We start from the raw sequence: 17,616 nt of genomic DNA, 5'->3' as shown, positions 1-17,616 counted from the left end.
GGCGGAGCGGGCGTGCGGAGCCCGGGCTGAGCCAGCCGCCCGCCCGCCCGCGGGGGCGATGCCGCCGCCCCGAAGCGCCGCCGGCCGCCCGGGCGCGGAGGGCAGGGAGCCGCCGGCCGTGCGGCCCTAGGGCGGCCCCGGCGGGCCCCGTGCCCGGCCCGGCCCGGCCCTCCCTCCCCCGGGCACGGGACTGGGGGGCGGCCCGGCCCCGGGAGCGCCGCCGCCGCTCGTGCTGTCGCTGCGGAGAGGGGGAGCTGCGCTACTGCAGGTGGAGGTTTGGCGGGGGGGCCGGGGGAGATGCCATTTCTGACCGAAGGAGATCGCCGGCGAGGATGAGATGCGGGTAAGCGGGACGGGGAACAGAAGCGGGGCACCGGGGCTGGCGGGACCAGCGCGGGGGGGCTCCGTTGCCCCGGGACGGCGCCGCGGGGATGCCCTGGGGCCGGACCCGCGCCGGTGCGGAGGGCGCGGAGCTGGGAACTTGGTGCTTGCCCCGGGGGTGCGGGGGAGCCGTGTGCTCCGGGAGCTGCCGCCCTCCAGCCCCGCCGGTGCGGATGCTGCCGCCTCCCCGCCCCGCTCTGCCCGGGCGCTCCCCTCTGCCCATCTCCTCCCCGCACCCCCGCACCGTTCCTGCAGCCTCGGCGCAGCCCCTGCGGGAGCTACGAGCCAGGCGGGGCCAGGGTGCGGGGCCGGGGTGCCAGCGAGGGGGCTGGGGCTCGGCGGGACTGAGGCTGTATCCTGATGGGGAGTATCCTCCTCCTCTCCCGGTAATTCCCGGGTGAATTGGCCGGCTGGAGCAGATGCCTTGTTCAGGTAGGGTACGGATAGTCTGGACAGGGCTACCCTCCGGGACTGGCAGGGGAGCAGGGATCAGCCTCAAGCTGGCTGTGCCCAGCTCCTGCCCATCAAGGGTTAACTTAACAGGAGGAATTGTCCCTCTGCCCATCCCCAAGGCAGAGGCACTAAGGGTTAAAGATGGGCAGGGAGAGCTCTCCAGCCCTGAGCGATCAGACTGGAAGCAGGAGTCATGGGGAAGGGGCACTTTTCAGGGCAGGGGTTCACCTCTCTGTCACCAGCCCCCCCAGCCTGGAGGTAGGTGAGTCGGGGATGTGGGGAGTTAATGCCGAGTGGGATGATTCTTCAGGCTCCGGGAGGGCTCTGGGGGCACTGACGGGTCCCTCTGCCTGGGCTCAGCCCCGGAGCCAGGAGCCAAGCCAGAGAACTGGAGATGCTAGGCAGGGTCAGGCTGCCGGTGCGGGCTCTGCCCTCGGTTTGTGTCTGGCAGAAAAAAGAAGTGGTTAATGTTAAAGGAGCTCCACGGGGCAGTGGGGATTGTGAGGATGCCCAGGAGCCTGCTTGGCAGAAGGGCTCTGGGAGCCTTCCCGGGCGGTGCCGGTGCTTGTTGCTCTCCGTTGCTGCGTGTAGGTTATTGGATTTTTCATTTTGTGCCTTGGATGTATAAATAGCCCGAGTGAAGGGTTAGCACGACTCGATCCAGGTGCTGGAGATGCCACCTCCGAGAAGGAATGGGAGTGTTGGTGCCGCGAAAGTGATTTGCACGAGGAGGGAGGGACAGCGGGTGAGCGTGGGCACTGGTGGGATCGGGTCTGCTCGGGCTGGTTGGCATTGCCGAGGCTCTGCTGCCTCTCCCTGCCTGTCCCTGCCCCAGCTGCCGCCCCAGCAGTCGCCATCCGCGATCCTTCCCAGCAAACGCCCTTTCCAGCAAGCGACTGTCGCCGCTGGCCGGCAGCAGGGGATCGGTGTGACAGCCCTGCTGCTCTCCGGGCTCTCGACTCGCGGGGGGAAGTTCAGGCATTCCCAGGAAGAGTCCCACTGTATGGATCTCCTTCTCCCTCCATCTCCCCTTTCTCTGCACCACCTCCCAGAGCCCGACTGTGGCTCTGCAATGATATCCCTTCCACAGCCCCATCCGAGCCCTCCTGCCAGCCTTAACCCTCTCCTCACTGCTCTGCACCTTGCAGCAGCCCTGACCTGACCTTCATGCATGCTGGAGATGGCTGTGGAGCAGCAGTGTGCTGTGCCTCCAGCCATCTCCTCCAGCACAGGGGCTGCATGGACTGTACAGCCCAGCCCATCCCCACCCAAAGGCAGCTATCCTAGCCTATTCCCACCCCACAGCAGCTATCCCAGCCCATCCCTACCTCACAGCAGCTGGCCCAGCCCATCCCCACCCCAAAGGCAGCTATCCTAGCCTATTCCCACCCCACAGCAGCTGTCCCAGCCCATCCCCACTCCATGACGGCTATCCTAGTCCATTCCTACCTTACAGCTGCTATCTCAGCCTGTCCCCACCCCACAGCACCTATTCCAGCCCTTCCCCACCCCAACACCAGCTATCCCAGCCAGCATTGCTGTCCAAACCTTTCTTCCCCCTGCTTCTTCCCTGCCTGTTCCCCTGGTTCCAAGAGCACGCTTTGTCCCTCCCCTGGACCTCTTGCAAAGGCAGATGACCAGAACAGCTGTGCCTGTGCCAGGAGCAGAGGGGCAGCTCCCTCTCCCAGTGCAAAAGCCCCACTCAGCCCTCCGCCTATCCAGCAGAGTGGGCTGGGGCACAGTAGGAGGAGGTGTCTGGTTTAGCTGTGCCTTCTCACCTGCTGCTCCTTGCTCCTTCCTGGATCCCATTGGCTTGGCTGCTGAATGCCATGGAGGAGAGGGGGCCTCTGGAGCTCTCAGATGATGAGCAAGGCCAAGAGAGAAATGTGCCCCTGGGCTAACATGTCTTCCCATAGAGAGGTTTCCCCATAGCACCTGCCCACACCAGTGCTCAGGCAGCCCCAGCTCTCACTGGGTCTCATGGGATGGGCAAGAGGTGACTGGAGGAGACAGTGGAGCTGATTTTACAGCTCCCGGGCAAGCGTCAGGTTTTCCAGGCCTTCTTATGGACGGATTAATTACTAAACAAATGGCTATACTACTGTAACACCATACTGTGCTGCAGTTACTCTACACTTGTAATATAATTACTGTGTGATACCTCTAATTACCACTGTTTCCTGGAAGGTTAACAGCATCACTGAAGGACTTCTGGTTCCTTTAGTGTCCTGCTTCACATAGCCATGGTAGCACTGCTGAAGTTGGTGCTGCTCCATGTAAGTGACAAGTATAAAATCCTCCAACTTGAGGTTTTAATTCAGGGGTTGATAAATCATTTTACAGTAACACCACAATTATAGTGTAATTACAGTTGTTGAGTTATAAAACACAACACAACCTGTTGGAGCTTGATGAGGTATGCTGGATGACTACTGGGTGCTGCTCTTTGGTGGGACCCTGTCCCTTGGAGGCCGAGTTGGCCATGGGCACATCTCTTTGACCATCCAGGTTGAAAACACAACTCACAGCTTGGCTAGGGTGGGTGTTTGGTCTCTCCAACACACCCAATGCACTGAGTCAGCAGCTCTCCTCTGTTCTTTGCTGAACCTCGAGCAGGGTTCATCCTACCATGAATAGAAATGGCTTTTGGTGGGAAAAGAGCCAGAAGAGCTTGTCAGGTAGCAGGAAAGGCTGGGATGAGAGGCAAAAGGGCTCCAAATGCTCAACTCAAATCAAATAACCCAGGAAAAACAAAGAGAGAAAGAAATGGAAGGCCATGACCTCAGTATTCTTCTTAAGTCAATTTTTTCCACTTTCTTTCCATCCAGGGGAGTAAAAATGGGAGCTTTTGGCAGGGAATGGCAGCAGGGAGAGAGATCTCTGTGCCTCTGCTGTGTGTCCCAATACCCTGTGACCCTGCTTCGGGACGTGCCCTACTCACAGCCAGTGTTGGTGGCTGTTGGGACCTGTATCCTGTTGGGCAGTGTCAGGACATATGTGATACAGAGGGGGGAGAGGGGTGTCTGGGGATGGGGCTTACTTGGGGACAGGGATAAATGCCAGCCAGAGTCCCCCCCTTCCCAGTGCTTCCCCAGCCACCAGGCACTGTCAGCAGCTTGGTGCAGCCTCTGTCTCCTTGTCGTCAGGAGAAAGCTGGGTCGAACAGAGGTGGCTGCGTCTGAGCAGTGTTAATTGTCAGCTTGACCTGGGCAATTGAATAAATGCTGATAAATGTCACCAAGAGCCTCATCTCCTCTTCAGCCTGGGCAGGGAGTATGTGGCTCTCTCCATCCCTGAGGGCAGGAGGTCACACCAGTCTGGCTCTGGAAGGGGGGACAGCAGGGGGAGCACCCAGCCTTGAGCAGAGACCCCAGCCACTGTGCTGGGCTGAATCCTGGGTGATTCTCACCTTTCAGGAGCAGCAATCAGGAGTGGCCAACAGGACCCCTCTGGGCTTGCATGAGCTGTGTAGAGTGTATTGGGCGATGAGTGGCTCCCCACCAGTGGCTCACTCCCCCCTCTGGCCTCACCAACATCTTGGCTACCATCCCTTGCCCCCCTCCCAGGCCCATACCCCATCCAAACAGCATCACCTACCTGAGTAAGGATCAGGCAGGGCAGCAGGTCTGTGTCCCTGTTACAGGGGCTGGGGAGCTTGGCTTTGTTTTGCTCATTCTCATGGTTAAGCACAGAAATGGTTCTGTTTAACCATCCTGCATGTTTTTTTCCATCATTTTATTCACGTGTCTCTGCAAGCCAGTCAGCGCCTTGGTATCCTGCAATGGATGTGTGTTCAATGAGCATTCCTCTCCTGCGCTCCAGAGCAGTGTCCTGGCAGAGGCTTTGCCCATTGAAGCACTCATGTCCTTTGTCTCAGGGCTGGGGTCATTGTCCTGAGCTGGGGACAATCCTTGGGTGAGCTGGAGGGTCTGCACAGGGAGCAGGGACAGAATGAGGAGGTTCAGGACTGGGCTGTGCCTTCCGGGACATGATTCCTGTGGTCCCACACTGTCCAAGGGATGCTCAAATGGCAGAATACCTGTGGTTGCCATCGGACTGGGCTGACCTCTGCTCTGGGGGACAGGCTGGCCATGACTCCTTGGGGGATGCGCCCCTGAGCACCCAGCCCTGCCCTTGGGGCTGTAGGGTTCCTGATGCAGCCCAGCCCCTGCCACCCCCCACAGCCCTCACTTCCCTGGCAGCCCTTCCCCTCCCCACCCTATATTGCTCTTAGTTATATCAGTAGGACCCACAATTTTTTTTTTTTTTTGTCATTTCTATTCTGTTTCTTCATCAGCATGCAAAACATTAAATATCGCTCTGGTAATTATGGTTAATTTCATAACCTGCACCTTAATTGGATTGGTCTCTGATGGGGAATTCTCGTAGGAGGGAGAAGCAGAAATATTTTGACGTGATCTATTCTTTCAGCTCTTTGTTTGGATTTGAGATGTCGAGTGTGAAATGGGAAACAACTGATTTAGACCTCAGAGGCAACCTGGGGGTGGTGAGCAAAGCCTGAGCATTCCAGAGGCACTTCACACCCTCCAGCATCCAAACCTCTCCCTCCCATACCCAAACCCAGCCTTTCTCCACCCCTCCTTTGGATTGGGAATAGTCACAGAGAGCCAGATCCATCTGGTCTACCTAAAATGTGAGCCTGAGGAGCTGGGGAGGCATCACAGTGAGCACTGGCCTGGTGGCTTGCTCTGCTGGCCAGTGGTTTGTGTGCTGTACCATGGAGCAAGGTACAGCACTCCACAGTCTCCCTGCGGGTCCAAGGACTTTAGGGATGTGAGGGACACCCACAGGGACACCTCTTTTCTGCTGGGAATTGGGCAGACAACAGCCCATGGGTGTCCCCAGGGCTGGAAAGGGACACCAGTCCCCTTGTGCCATGGTGGACCAGGCTATCTCAGTGCTGCTGCCCAGGGGGGGCCCAGGGCACCCAGAGCTTGTCTGGGGCTGTGCCATGGGGCCATCCCACAGAGCCAGTATCTCCCTGCCACTTTGGGCCTGAGCTATGGTTTGCTCTGGGAAATGTGGAATTGTGCTGCCATTAGGTGCTGCCATGAAACTGATTTGTGCTCAGCCTGTTTATCCTTTTCAATGGGAAACGGCACCGAAGCGGGAGCGAAATGGAAACCCTGGCCGTGCACTTCCGATTGCATTCCGATGCACTGTATTTCCCCATGATTACTTTTGTTCTCACGTACAGCCCAGAGCGCAAGCTCTGTGTCATTATCCACAGTGCTGGGAGAGGAGGAAGGGACAGAAAGCATTGCTTTCAGCTCAAGCAAGACACAGCAAACCCACCCCATAGCTGCCTTCTGTTGAGGGCAGTGGGGAGTCACTCCATCCCCATGGTGGGTCCCTCTTTTTTTTCCTTGCCCACAGGCTCAGCATGTGCTGAGAAGGATGAGGAATGGCATGGCTGAGTCTTCCACTGTGCTGACACCCCTTCTCATGGGCATTAAAATGACTTTGCCTCACGCAGCCCCATACCTGCCAAGGATTTCTATCAGCCCAAATCCTGTCCAGGCCACATCCTGCAGCACCTCCTTTCCTGCAGGATTTGGGCTGGGAAGGGCTGGCAGCCCCTCGCCTGCTCTGCCCAGCTCCGTGGGTTCAGCTGGATGCAGGACAGGAGGGCTCAGCCGCGGCTCAGCACAGTTTGTTTTTATCTAATCCATTTTATTGTTGAATGAAACAATAACAGCAAATACAGGCCCTGAAGACAAGCCATAAATAATGCAAAAATCAAACAAGTGAGAAAGGGGGAAAGAAAAGGGAATTATACATGTAAAACCAGCCCAGAGAAAGTCAGGCTGGGAAGAGGCATCTTCCCTCTGCATTTGCTATTGCTCATGCTTCCTTTGCCTCCCTTTTTCCTCCATTTCTCTCTCTGGAAATTCCTGCGGCACCAAATTTGTGATTATGTGAACAAAACTTAATAATAACTGGGAGGGGGAGAGAAAGAGAGATCTGGCTTGCAGGAAGGAGTTGGGAAATGAGGCGGATGGAAAGAACTGGGGCTTCCATCTCTCACAGTGCCTTGAAGCACAGCCATGCTCCTGGCACTCTGCTCTGCCCCGTGTCCCTGTGGGATGCAGAGCAAGGACAGCTCTACTGATGCCACCGGCGCTCATGGGAGCCCTGGCAGCACAGTCCCTCAACTCTTGCCACTTCTCCCACCAGTGGGTGATCCCAGAGCCAGCTCTGCCGGGCTGGGCTGCACTTGGCTTCTCCCAGAGGCTTCCGAGGCCACTTATTTTAGGCAGCAGTATAAAAATATCAGGGCTGGTCCTTAAAGGGAGTAAATCAGCAGGTTTCCCTGAGGTCAGCATAGCTGATGGCTTTATGTCCTATGTCCTTTGAAGTTCTCTTGCCACTATCCCAAAGGTTTCCAGGGGAAAATGCAATGCTCCGGAGCAGCTCTTGTACTTTTCTTGGTATCCTGCGCTGGTTGTAGGTGTTCAAGGGATGTGGCCTGGGAACAGAAGTGATGGTGTAAGTACAGTCTTAGCTTAAATTAAATGTAAGGAATGTGACTGATCCCTGGATCTGCTGTTCCCCAGCCTTTGGGACTTTGATTTGGGGTTTCCACCTTTGAGCAGTGGCAGGGACGCAGTAGAGATGCAGCGGTCTGGAGTGGTGACAATTAGACAGGGGGTCACATCCCAAAGCCTCAGTGCTGTTCTCTGATGGCACTTGGGACCAGGGTGTTGGGCTGGTTTGGCATTTGCTGTCCTGCTGAGACAGCCCTGGGTAAAGGAGGACAGGAAGCACTGGTGGGGTTCCCCCACCTCTGCCTGTAGCCCTGGGTTTCTGCTGTTGGAGCTGCTGGTGCCCCAGCCCTTCTCTGGGCACTGAGCAGGGCTCTGGGGAGCTGTAGAGCCATGAGATGCCTTTTGGTAGCTGGAGGGAATTGGGTGTTTCCAGGCAGGGAGCAATGGGAGGGAGCAGCTTGTCTTTCCTGGTGCCCCCAGGTGTGGTCTGTGGGTGGCCAGGAGCAGTGTCTCAGCCTGGCAGAGCTGTGTCCTCGCTGCGGGGACATTGGCCATGGCACAGGCTGGAGCCTGGGTTTGGGGGAGCAGGAAGCCCCTGTCACCAGACCAGCCCTCAAAGCCAGCCCATACAGCAATGCCATCTGCTCCTGGCTGGGAGGAGAGGCACTCTGGCACTGGGGTGACTTTGTTCCAGCCGCTTTTATGCCATGTCAGGTGCTGTCCTGCCCTGCATGTGGGTCCAGCTCAGGCTCTGTGCAGCTGGGCTTTGGCTGATTCAGCAGCACTGGGGCAGTGTGCTGAGCCACACAGGGCCGTCCCGGCAGCACTGGAGCCGCTGGGAAGGACGGCTGCCTGCCTGGGCTGTGCCCATCCTCCAGCCCCAGCCCCAGCACTGTGCCCTCCTCCTTGGAGTGGTTCAAGGGAGCTCAAGGAAGCACAGAAGGCATTTGGGCCATGGGCACGTTGCAGGGGATGCCTTCGCAATGTCACTGTGACCCTGGCAGCTCTCCCAGCAGACACACTCCTTGGACTTTCTTTCACCTCTTCAGAACAAATGTTTCCATAGCCCTAAGAAGATCCTGGGGTTTTTCCATCCCCCTTTCCCAGCTGCAGTCAGGGAAGAAGAACCATCTAGGGAGACCCTCATGCTACACTGGAACCTCCTGTACCCAGTGCTCACTGACCAGAGTCTAAGCTGAGCTGGGTGCCTTCAGTGAACACTTAAAACGTCCTGGTGACCCAGCCCATATCCACAGAGACAGGAACCCCAAGGAAATTTGCCGAAATAAAGGAAGAAGGAGGAGGATCCCCATTCAACTGGTCCATGTCCTTCCCAGTGCCTACCAGCCTTCAGCTGTCTCTTGCTGACCCAGCCCTAGGAGTCTCCAGCCAACCCTTGGGAGCTGTTCCCTTGGCAAACACAGCTCCCCTGCTCTTTGGCTCTCACAAGCAATAAAAAATGAGTCTTCTCCTGGCTCACCTGATGTGGGAAGCGCTGAACCACCAGTTCAGGCAGTGGCTGTGGCAGCAGTGACCAGTCCGTGTCCTGGCCACCTCTGCCCATGAGTAGGGGAGCATGGCTGGCCCTAAGCCCCAGTTCCACTCTGTGCTGCACCTGCACCTTGTGCTGGCTCAGGGCTTTACACCCCCTGACATCCACAGCTGCCTTTGCAATTACTTATTGATCCCTTGTTAGGATGTTTTCTTTGCTGATGGGGTGCTGAGGCATGTGCAGCCAAAGAGAGAAAAGATGCTCGAAACAAAGAAGCAAAGGCATGAGGAGGGAGAGGAGCTCTTGCACAGATGTGATCACAGCAAGAAACAGCCTCAGCAAAAACTGCTCTGAGCTTCAGCATCCTGTAGAGATGACCAGGATCTCCTTCCCATCGCCCTGCTCCAATAACCCGCCTGCTGAGCCTGAAAACCACTCTCCAGGTTGGCTCTGGGCCACCGTTGGTTGTCCCTCCACTGTATGTAGCTGTGCTTGCATGGGGTCAGGTAGATCCACAGCCCAGAGTTAAACCAGTAGACAGCTGGGCCAAAGCCTCCCCTTACCAGCATTCCAGCCCCTCAGCCCATGTTAGATGCCCTCCCTGGGGCATCTCCCTATTTCTTCTGCTCTTCTTGCCATCTTGCTTGGTGCTTCCCTGACTGACTGTGGTGCTGGGCACACCACATTTTGGGTGGCAGAGCCTACTTCCATGAGGAAATGCCTTTGCAGGACACTCCCATGGGCAAGCCATGGCCAAAATCTGGTGCCAGCAGGCTGTGTCAGTGCCGGAAAGGGATTTGCATTTTCAATTCTTCTTCATGCACTTTTACAGCTTCAGAGCAGCTGCCAGAGCAGATCAGGTTGCATCACACCTATTCCAGGCTCCCATCTCGGAGCTGCTGAAAGCAGATACTCCAGGAGGCTGAGCAAGAGCTCCCAGCTGGAGAGCTGTGCCTTCCTGTGGGAGGGGAGCGGTGACCCCAGGCAGCTGGTGGCTGGTAGGGCTGGGGCTGGGCTCTCCTCTGGCTGACCTGCCACGGTTCACTGCCTTGCAGAACTTGCTTGTGTGCTCCCACCACCCTGAGGGGTCCTTCTCATCTTCTGCCTGTTTCTCCCCCATTCTTTCACCCTCCTGTGCTGCTCCTGGATGATTTGGGGCCGGGCCAGGACACAGGACAGCCCTCCAACCCTTTGTTAGCAGCCCATCCATTAATGAGGGTCCAGAAGAGTGTGGTGGCAGGTCTCCATTGCCCAGACCAGTGCTGTGCCACCCTGTCTATGCCCACCAGCCAGTCCTAGCAGCACTCAGGGATCTCTTATGCTCTTCCTCTTTGGTTTCTTCTTTCCTATGTGAAGCACAGTGATTCCAGAAGGGAAACCACCTCCTCTGCCTGATGCTCCCCCCAATTGCTGCCCATCCTTGAGCAGGGGGGAGAAGGGCAGTTACTGCCAATGCCTGCACTCTAGGGACTGGGTGGGAAAAGAGGAGGAGGATGGAGCAGACAGGGTGGAGAGGAGGGAGAGACAAGGCAAAAGGGCCCACAAATGCACACTGGACACAGGGGAAATGATGAGAGAGGAGGAAATGGGCAGAAACGTGTTAGGCAAATTAAAGCTGCTCCCTTTGTTTTGCTGCTTTGCAGATAGCTACAGAAACACTTAGTGCAGAGCCTGGGGTCTGGATAAGAAACTCCTCTAGCAGCAGGAAAGGTTGTTAAATATTTATTTGTAAACCTGGAGTCTTTGTCTCTAAAACGTAGTCAAGTTCAATAAGATTTGATTTAGCTGGAGCAGCTTAGAGGAGACAGGAGCATGGACTGAGGGAGCTGTGTCTCATTGGCTTCGTAAGAAGCCATCAGGTCAGAGATGGGGTGAGCCCATACGTGAACTCACACTGCAGCCCAGTGAGGCTGCCCAGCACTGCGGAGTCCAACTCACTCCTGTGCAGAGCTGTGAGCACCAGGTTGGCTCCTGCAGGGACAGGGTGGGGACACTGAGCCCCCAGAGCACTGCGGGACCCTTCCCTGCTGGGATATGGCTCGCTTTGTCCTAAATTGCCTGTTGGTGCTCGATGCTCTCAGAAGCATCTGGTTCAAGGGTGAACGTCTCCCGCCCTGTAATTTATGGCTGCCAGGTGGGCTTAGAGCTGACTCGGGGATTTTTGCCGCCTGCTCGCTTGCTGTCAGTGCAGCAGATTGCTCCCTGCTCATTGGGGTGGGGAGCAGGAGACAGCAGTAACAGTGGTGGGCATGGCCAGGCAGCTCCCCACCCCTTGGGGCATCGTCAGGAGCACCCTCAGGGGCAGAGCCTGGGCTCCCTTTTGGGTCATCACCCAAGTTTGGCTTTCCTGGGGCTGTTCCTCCCACACCAGGGCAGCCTGTGCCTGTCACAACAGAGCAAACCCCGTGCACGTCAGCGCTCCACTCTGGCCCTGGGCTGCATTTCCAGGCACAGGCCCAGAATGGCATCTTTCCTCCAAGCACTGAGCTCAGGCAGAGACACTGGGCAGGTCCTGCTGTATTTAGCACCAAGGCAGCGCGCTCCGGTGCGTCCATCTGCACCTCTTGGGCTGCGGCCGGGACCTTCCCGCGGGAAGGGACTGTACTTTGGAGCCCTCAGCCCTGGGCGGCAGGTGGTGAGGACAGGGGTCAGTGGCTGTCATGGCTCTGAGCATGAGTTTTGCTTTGGCTTGCACTGGATTTGCTCATTGCCTAAAGGCAGTGAGTCTGGCAGCTGCTGCTTTTTTTATAGATTCTTTTTTTGTGAGTGAGGAAGGAGAGCCATGCTCATGCCAAGGGCTGCGGCTGTCCTGGACTGGGCTGTGTATCATGGCCACGGCCCGATCCCCTGCTCCTGGCAGCTCCTGCTGGGCCGTGGCTGGCACCCTGGAAGGGTGCTTGGGCATGTTTCAGGGTCCTCCTCAGAGTAAATCTGGGAAGGCTTTGTGGAAAGCCCCTCCTGCAGGTAGCAGTTGTGCCGGGGCTGCAAAGCCATGCATGAGTCGTTGGTCCACAGCTCACACAAAAATCATAGTTCTTGTTGTTTTTAGAAGGGCATCTCTTAATATCCACATCACCTTGAGGCACAACTATTTCTCTCCGAATCAAGCAGAGGTAAATGGGAGCCAGAATTGATTTAAAGCTCATCTTAACTCAGAATTTTCCAGCTTATTTATTGTCTTTCTCCCAAAGCTCTTCTGTGACTCTGGCTATTAAGATTAGGGATGTTTTTGTCAGGGATTGTGTTTATCACAGATTTAAATTTAGCTGAGAACTAATAACATGTGAGGTGTGTCTAGACTTTAATTCTGGGCTGTGCTTGTCAGTAACACCACACAGATTCTGCTTCATTCATCTATTGCCTCTGCCGATATTTTACTCATCGATACTGCACAGCTCTGGCTCCACCGAGGCTGCAGTGGGGATGACAGTACTGGACCAAAGGTGTTGGAGGTGCAATCCCCTTCCTCCTGGTGGAGAGGCAGGATTGAGCCTGGGGGAAGTTGGCCTGCAGGATTCGGCTCTGCCCCCTCCCCATGCCCAGCAGGGACCAGAACAGAGCAGCACATGCAGGCAGAGCAGAGCTTTTGGCCCAGCACATAAACAAGGCTGGTGCCTGGCACTCTTAATGAGCTGAGTGTTTTCAGTCCTGCTATAATTAAGCCCCTCAGACTATTTTGTTTTGCATGCCGTGTTTTGCTGTCTTTGATGGCTTTCTCAGCACGGCTGTGAGGAGCAGGAATTGGTTTCTGAGAAAAAAGGCTGCAGGCGAGCTGCCGCACAGTGACAAGCATGTGGTGGAAGAGCAGCACCCAAGAGCCTCCTGGCCATGGGGAGGGGTGGCAGGGGGACCCACTGGCAACCCAGCCCCAGCCAGGGCTGCAGCACAAGTCTGGGGAACAAATCCATAGGCAACCTGAGCCGTGCCAACCAGGGGCCCATCCTGGCTCCAGGGCACCAACCCCAGCCCCAACCCACCCCAGCAGCATTGCAGTGGTAGCAGCAGCCCCGCTTGTATCTGCCCAGCACCAGGGAGGTGATGACATGGGAGATGATGGATTGTAAATACACAGCAAATGGCTCCTTGCAGCCTGGTCAGGGCCCAGGCACTCCCACTGGAAACGTTTCCACTGGACTGGGACACGCTGGCCCAGGGCCAACAGGAGGGAGCTTAGCACCACTGCCAGGGGAGCTTGGCAGGACCAGCTCCCATCCCTGCACCCCTTCACTTCAGGGTGATGTGTTCAGTGTGATCCCCACTGAGCAGCCACACTGCAGAGGGAGCAGGGAAAGGGGGGTGGAAGAGGCCAGTGAAATGGGAGGAAATCGCAGAGGGTTCCCGTGGGGACACTCCAGGCCCTCACAGCCCATGACTGGCTGTGCCAAGGCTAGTGGTTTCCAAGATGGTGGTGGTGAACATTTTTATGGCCAGTCCATCATCTCCCATCCTTGTATCTTACAAAGAAATTTTGAATAATTTTTTGGGAACAAAAATCATCCTTGGGTCATATATCTCTATGAAACAATGAATATGAGCAGACGCAATGGCAGGAACGCACAGAACGTGTACCAGCCCCATAAATAGTGCCAGAGCAGTAATGGACACGATATATGGTGATGGATACAAACGGAGCCAATGGAAGTAATGGATTAGGTGTGTTTGGCGATAGCCATAAATAGCATTAGTGGGAGCAGTGCAGAGAGTAACATAACAATAGATATAAACACGGGCTGGAGTAGCCTAAGATCTAATATGCAGTATTGATATGATTTGATTCCTCATAACAGCTTGAACAAGGAAATAAATGCAACAAAGGCAGCGTGACAGGGAGCATCCGCTTCTGCCAGGCCAGGATGGCTCTGGGCTGGGGCAGAAGCCAGACCATGAGCCCCCAGGAAGATCTCCCAGCCCTCCCCAGGGACATTAGCAGGAGGTTGGGTCTTTCCCAGCTGACACCAGGCAGCCTCCCCTGTTATCCCAGAGCCCCCCTGGACCTGACTTGAGGCTACAGCTTGCTCTGTAGGCAGTGTCTGCCCAGTTGCTGTTTCTGGGGGGAATGATTTGGGTCTGCCTTTGCAGGGTGGCATGGTGGGAGGCAGGGAACTGGCCCTGGGGACACACTGAGAGCAGCTGGGGCATGGGGGAGCACAGAGGGAGGGGGCTGGCTCCCGCTGAGCTGTCAGCATTGCTGACCCCAAGTGGGGTTCCCCCAGATGCTCCACCCCATGCTCAGCTCCTCTGTGTTTGCAAAGCAACCTTTATATTCAGGCTCCATCTACAGGGAATGGAATAATTTCAAGAGCTTAAAATAGGATGTAGATAGATGCGTTTCGTATTAAATTATTTTTTTAAGAGGCTGAGGAAGCTGTCTGACACAGATTCCTCAAGGCCTTCTACTTAAAAGTCTGTGCACGTTCAATCATCAAGTGGAAAGTCGGGGAGTGGGGAGAGAGGGTCTTGAAGCCAAAGGGCTGGATTTCAGCTGGAAAATTAGACCTTCTGCTCTGCATTGGTGGTGCCTTTTGCCTTACCGTCATCTCTGCCAGGACACCAAACCTTTGGCCTTGGCCATGCCCGTTGTTTGCTCACGTGCCCCTTGCTCTTTCTCTCCCACTGTTACCTGCAGGTGAGAGATAGGATGGTAGCTGGGGAGGCGAGTATGCGCAGCCCAATCCTGGCCTGCTGGCAGCCGATTCTCCTCCTGATGCTGGGATCCATCCTGTCTGGCTCTGCCACAGGCTGCCCGCCACGCTGCGAGTGCTCTGCCCAGGAGCGGGCCGTCCTGTGCCACCGCAAGCGATTCATGGTCGTGCCAGAGGGGATCCCCACTGAGACCAGGCTGCTGGACTTGGGCAAGAACCGCATCAAGACGCTCAACCAGGATGAATTTGCCAACTACCCTCATCTGGAGGAGCTGGAGCTAAACGAGAATATTATCAGTGCCATTGAACCTGGGGCTTTCAACAACCTCTTCAACCTCAGGACGCTGGGGCTCAGGAGTAACAGACTCAAGCTGATCCCCTTGGGGGTGTTTACTGGACTCAGTAACCTTACCAAGCTAGACATTAGTGAGAACAAAATTGTGATCCTCCTAGACTACATGTTCCAGGACTTGTACAACCTGAAGTCTTTGGAGGTGGGGGACAACGACCTTGTCTACATCTCCCACCGGGCGTTCAGTGGCCTCAACAGCCTGGAGCAGCTGACCCTGGAGAAATGCAACCTGACCTCCATCCCCACGGAGGCCCTGTCTCACCTTCATGGCTTGATCGTGCTGCGGCTGCGCCATCTGAACATCAACACCATTCGGGATTACTCATTCAAGAGGCTGTACCGGCTCAAGGTCCTCGAAATCTCTCACTGGCCCTACCTGGATACTATGACATCCAACTGCCTCTACGGGTTGAACCTGACCTCCTTGTCCATCACCCACTGCAACCTGACGTCCATCCCGTATGTGTCAGTGAGGCACTTGGTTTACCTCCGGTTCCTGAACCTGTCCTACAACCCTATCGTCACCATTGAGGGCTCAATGCTCCATGACCTGCTCAGGCTCCAGGAGATCCAGCTGGTGGGAGGGCAGCTCACCACGGTCGAGCCCTTTGCCTTCCGCGGTCTCAATTACCTGCGCATCCTGAACGTGTCAGGGAACCTGCTGACCACCCTGGAGGAGTCAGCTTTCCACTCAGTCGGCAACCTGGAGACGCTCATCCTCGACAACAACCCCTTAGCCTGCGACTGTCGGCTGCTCTGGGTTTTCCGGCGGCGATGGAGGTTGAACTTCAACAAGCAGCAGCCCACCTGTGCCACCCCTGAGTTTGTCCAGGGCAAGGAGTTCAAGGACTTCCCTGATGTCCTCCTGCCCAACTACTTCACCTGCCGCCGAGCACGAATACGGGACCGAAAACCTCAGCAGATCTTTGTGGATGAAGGCCACACGGTGCATTTTGTCTGCCGGGCAGATGGGGACCCACCACCCACCATCATGTGGCTCTCTCCCCGGAAGCACCTCATCTCTACCAAAACCAACGGGCGGCTCACTGTCTTCCCTGACGGCACGCTGGAGGTGCGCTACGCCCAGATCCAGGACAATGGCACCTACCTATGCATCGCCAGCAATGCGGGTGGCAACGACACCATGCTGGCCCACCTGCACGTGCGCAGCTACTCCCCAGACTGGCCCCACCAGCCCAACAAGACCTTTGCATTCATCTCCAACCAGCCCAATGAGAGCGATGCCAACAGCACGCGCGCCACCGTGCCTTTCCCCTTTGACATCAAGACTCTCATCATCGCCACCACCATGGGCTTCATCTCCTTCCTGGGCGTCGTGCTCTTCTGTCTGGTGCTCCTCTTCCTGTGGAGCCGGGGGAAAGGCAACACCAAGCACAATATTGAAATCGAGTATGTGCCACGGAAGTCTGACGCGGGCATCAGCTCTGCCGACGCACCGCGCAAGTTCAATATGAAAATGATTTAACCAGGCAACAATTTGCAAATAATAATGGTGTTGTTTTGTTTTGTTTTTTTAAAAAAAAAGAACAAATGAACAAATAAAAAATAATTAACAAACATTGCTACAAACATACCGACCTCTCTCCTTCCACCGTGCCCCTCTGCCCCTGTCCAAACCCACTGCGCCCGCACTGTCACCACCTCCTTCTCCTCCTCTTCTTCTTTATACCAGGAAAACATTCAGCCGATGTCTTCAGGACTCCTGTGTTTGTAAGGACTTTGTCTGATGGACTCCGGTGTCAGATATAACTCTGAGAGGGGAAAAACAAAGGGGTGGGGGGGAAAAGAAAGAAAAAAGAAATAAAATCAATAAAAAAGTTACGAACTTTCTTCTGTAACTTTGATTTCAATAATTATGGATTTTTATGAAAACTTGAACTAATAAAAAAACCCTATTTCCTATAGATAGTTGGAATGCAAAATCTTGACTTCTTGATCTGTCCAGTTCTGTACCTGGCAAGTGCTTGCTTTCTTGCCTCAGAGGCACTTCCCAGATGCCTTGCCAAGAGCAGCCCCAGGCCAGGGCAAGTCTCCCACTGACACCAAAGGCACCTCTCACAGTGTCTGGGCCCTGCATGGCACCAAAAGGAATCTGACTATTTTTCCTGGTTTTATAGTCAGTTCCCCTGCCCATCCCCAAAGCCTGCGGAGCAGGGCCATGGCTCTGCTGTCCATAAGCAGTATGGAGCAGGGCTGTGCTTTCCTGCCCTCTGTGTGGGAGGAGGATGCAGAGCCCCGTTGCAGGGCAGGTGGCAGCTGGCCCTGCCTGTGGTCTCCAGGCTGGGAGCCAGTGGGGCTGGGCTTTGCCTGGGCAGGGCTGGGGATCCTACTGCTGCTTACATGGGGAGATCCTACTGCTGCTTATATGCTGCTTCTGCCAGCGTTTGCAGTAGTACCATGGTGTCTCCTCTCCTATAGGGGACAGGCTGGCTCCTGTGCTCTGCACAGCTGTCCCCATGGGCAGGGATGTGGCACATCCATTGGCAGCACCCACTTGGGTGCCTCCAGCAACTGGTACCCTGCAGCTAGAGCAGCTCCAGCACTGCTCCCCACCTGCCTGTAATTCAGGACCTGATCACTGGCAGCCAGACTCTCAGGCACATCGAAGGGAATTCAGCTTCCAGGCTCACAGGAGACCTTGTCTGAAAATAGAATTACATAGGTCTATAAACACAAGCATAGGCTGAGGCAGAGACCAGGCACAGGCTGTGACACACTGTCTGCCCTCGTCTGGCACCAGTGTGCCCATCACCATGGGTCTGGTCA

The 17,616-nt window shown here is 55.8% G+C and overlaps 1 protein-coding gene and 1 long non-coding RNA gene across 5 annotated transcripts in view; one reads left to right on the top strand and one right to left on the bottom strand.

Moving 5' to 3' along the window:
- The window catches only part of LINGO1 (leucine rich repeat and Ig domain containing 1), a 74,949-nt gene extending 58,634 nt beyond the window's left edge, over nucleotides 1–16,315 (top strand). For 2 of the 3 annotated variants that reach the window (XM_069025780.1, XM_069025781.1), the window contains exon 3: nucleotides 14,462–16,315. In XM_069025780.1, the coding sequence (XP_068881881.1) occupies nucleotides 14,474–16,315 (1,842 nt within the window). In that variant the 5' untranslated portion in view covers nucleotides 14,462–14,473. Of the gene's footprint in view, nucleotides 1–194; nucleotides 344–14,461 lie in introns of those variants that run through there. The other variant, XM_069025779.1, reaches the window with a different exon arrangement.
- An 11-nt stretch (nucleotides 16,316–16,326) lies between these two features.
- LOC138116443 (uncharacterized) overlaps nucleotides 16,327–17,616 on the bottom strand; it is a 47,748-nt gene continuing 46,458 nt past the window's right edge. For both annotated transcript variants that reach the window (XR_011154148.1, XR_011154147.1), the window contains 2 exons: nucleotides 17,404–17,492; nucleotides 16,327–16,601 (listed from right to left, as the gene is read on the bottom strand). This is a non-coding gene — a long non-coding RNA (uncharacterized lncRNA). The remainder of the gene's footprint in view (nucleotides 16,602–17,403; nucleotides 17,493–17,616) is intronic.

Source organism: Aphelocoma coerulescens, chromosome 10 (assembly GCF_041296385.1).
Source record: "Aphelocoma coerulescens isolate FSJ_1873_10779 chromosome 10, UR_Acoe_1.0, whole genome shotgun sequence".
NCBI classification, from domain to species: Eukaryota; Metazoa; Chordata; class Aves; order Passeriformes; family Corvidae; genus Aphelocoma; species Aphelocoma coerulescens.
The sequence above is the reverse complement of the archived record's forward strand: the minus strand, read 5'-3'. Positions and strand labels throughout refer to the sequence as shown.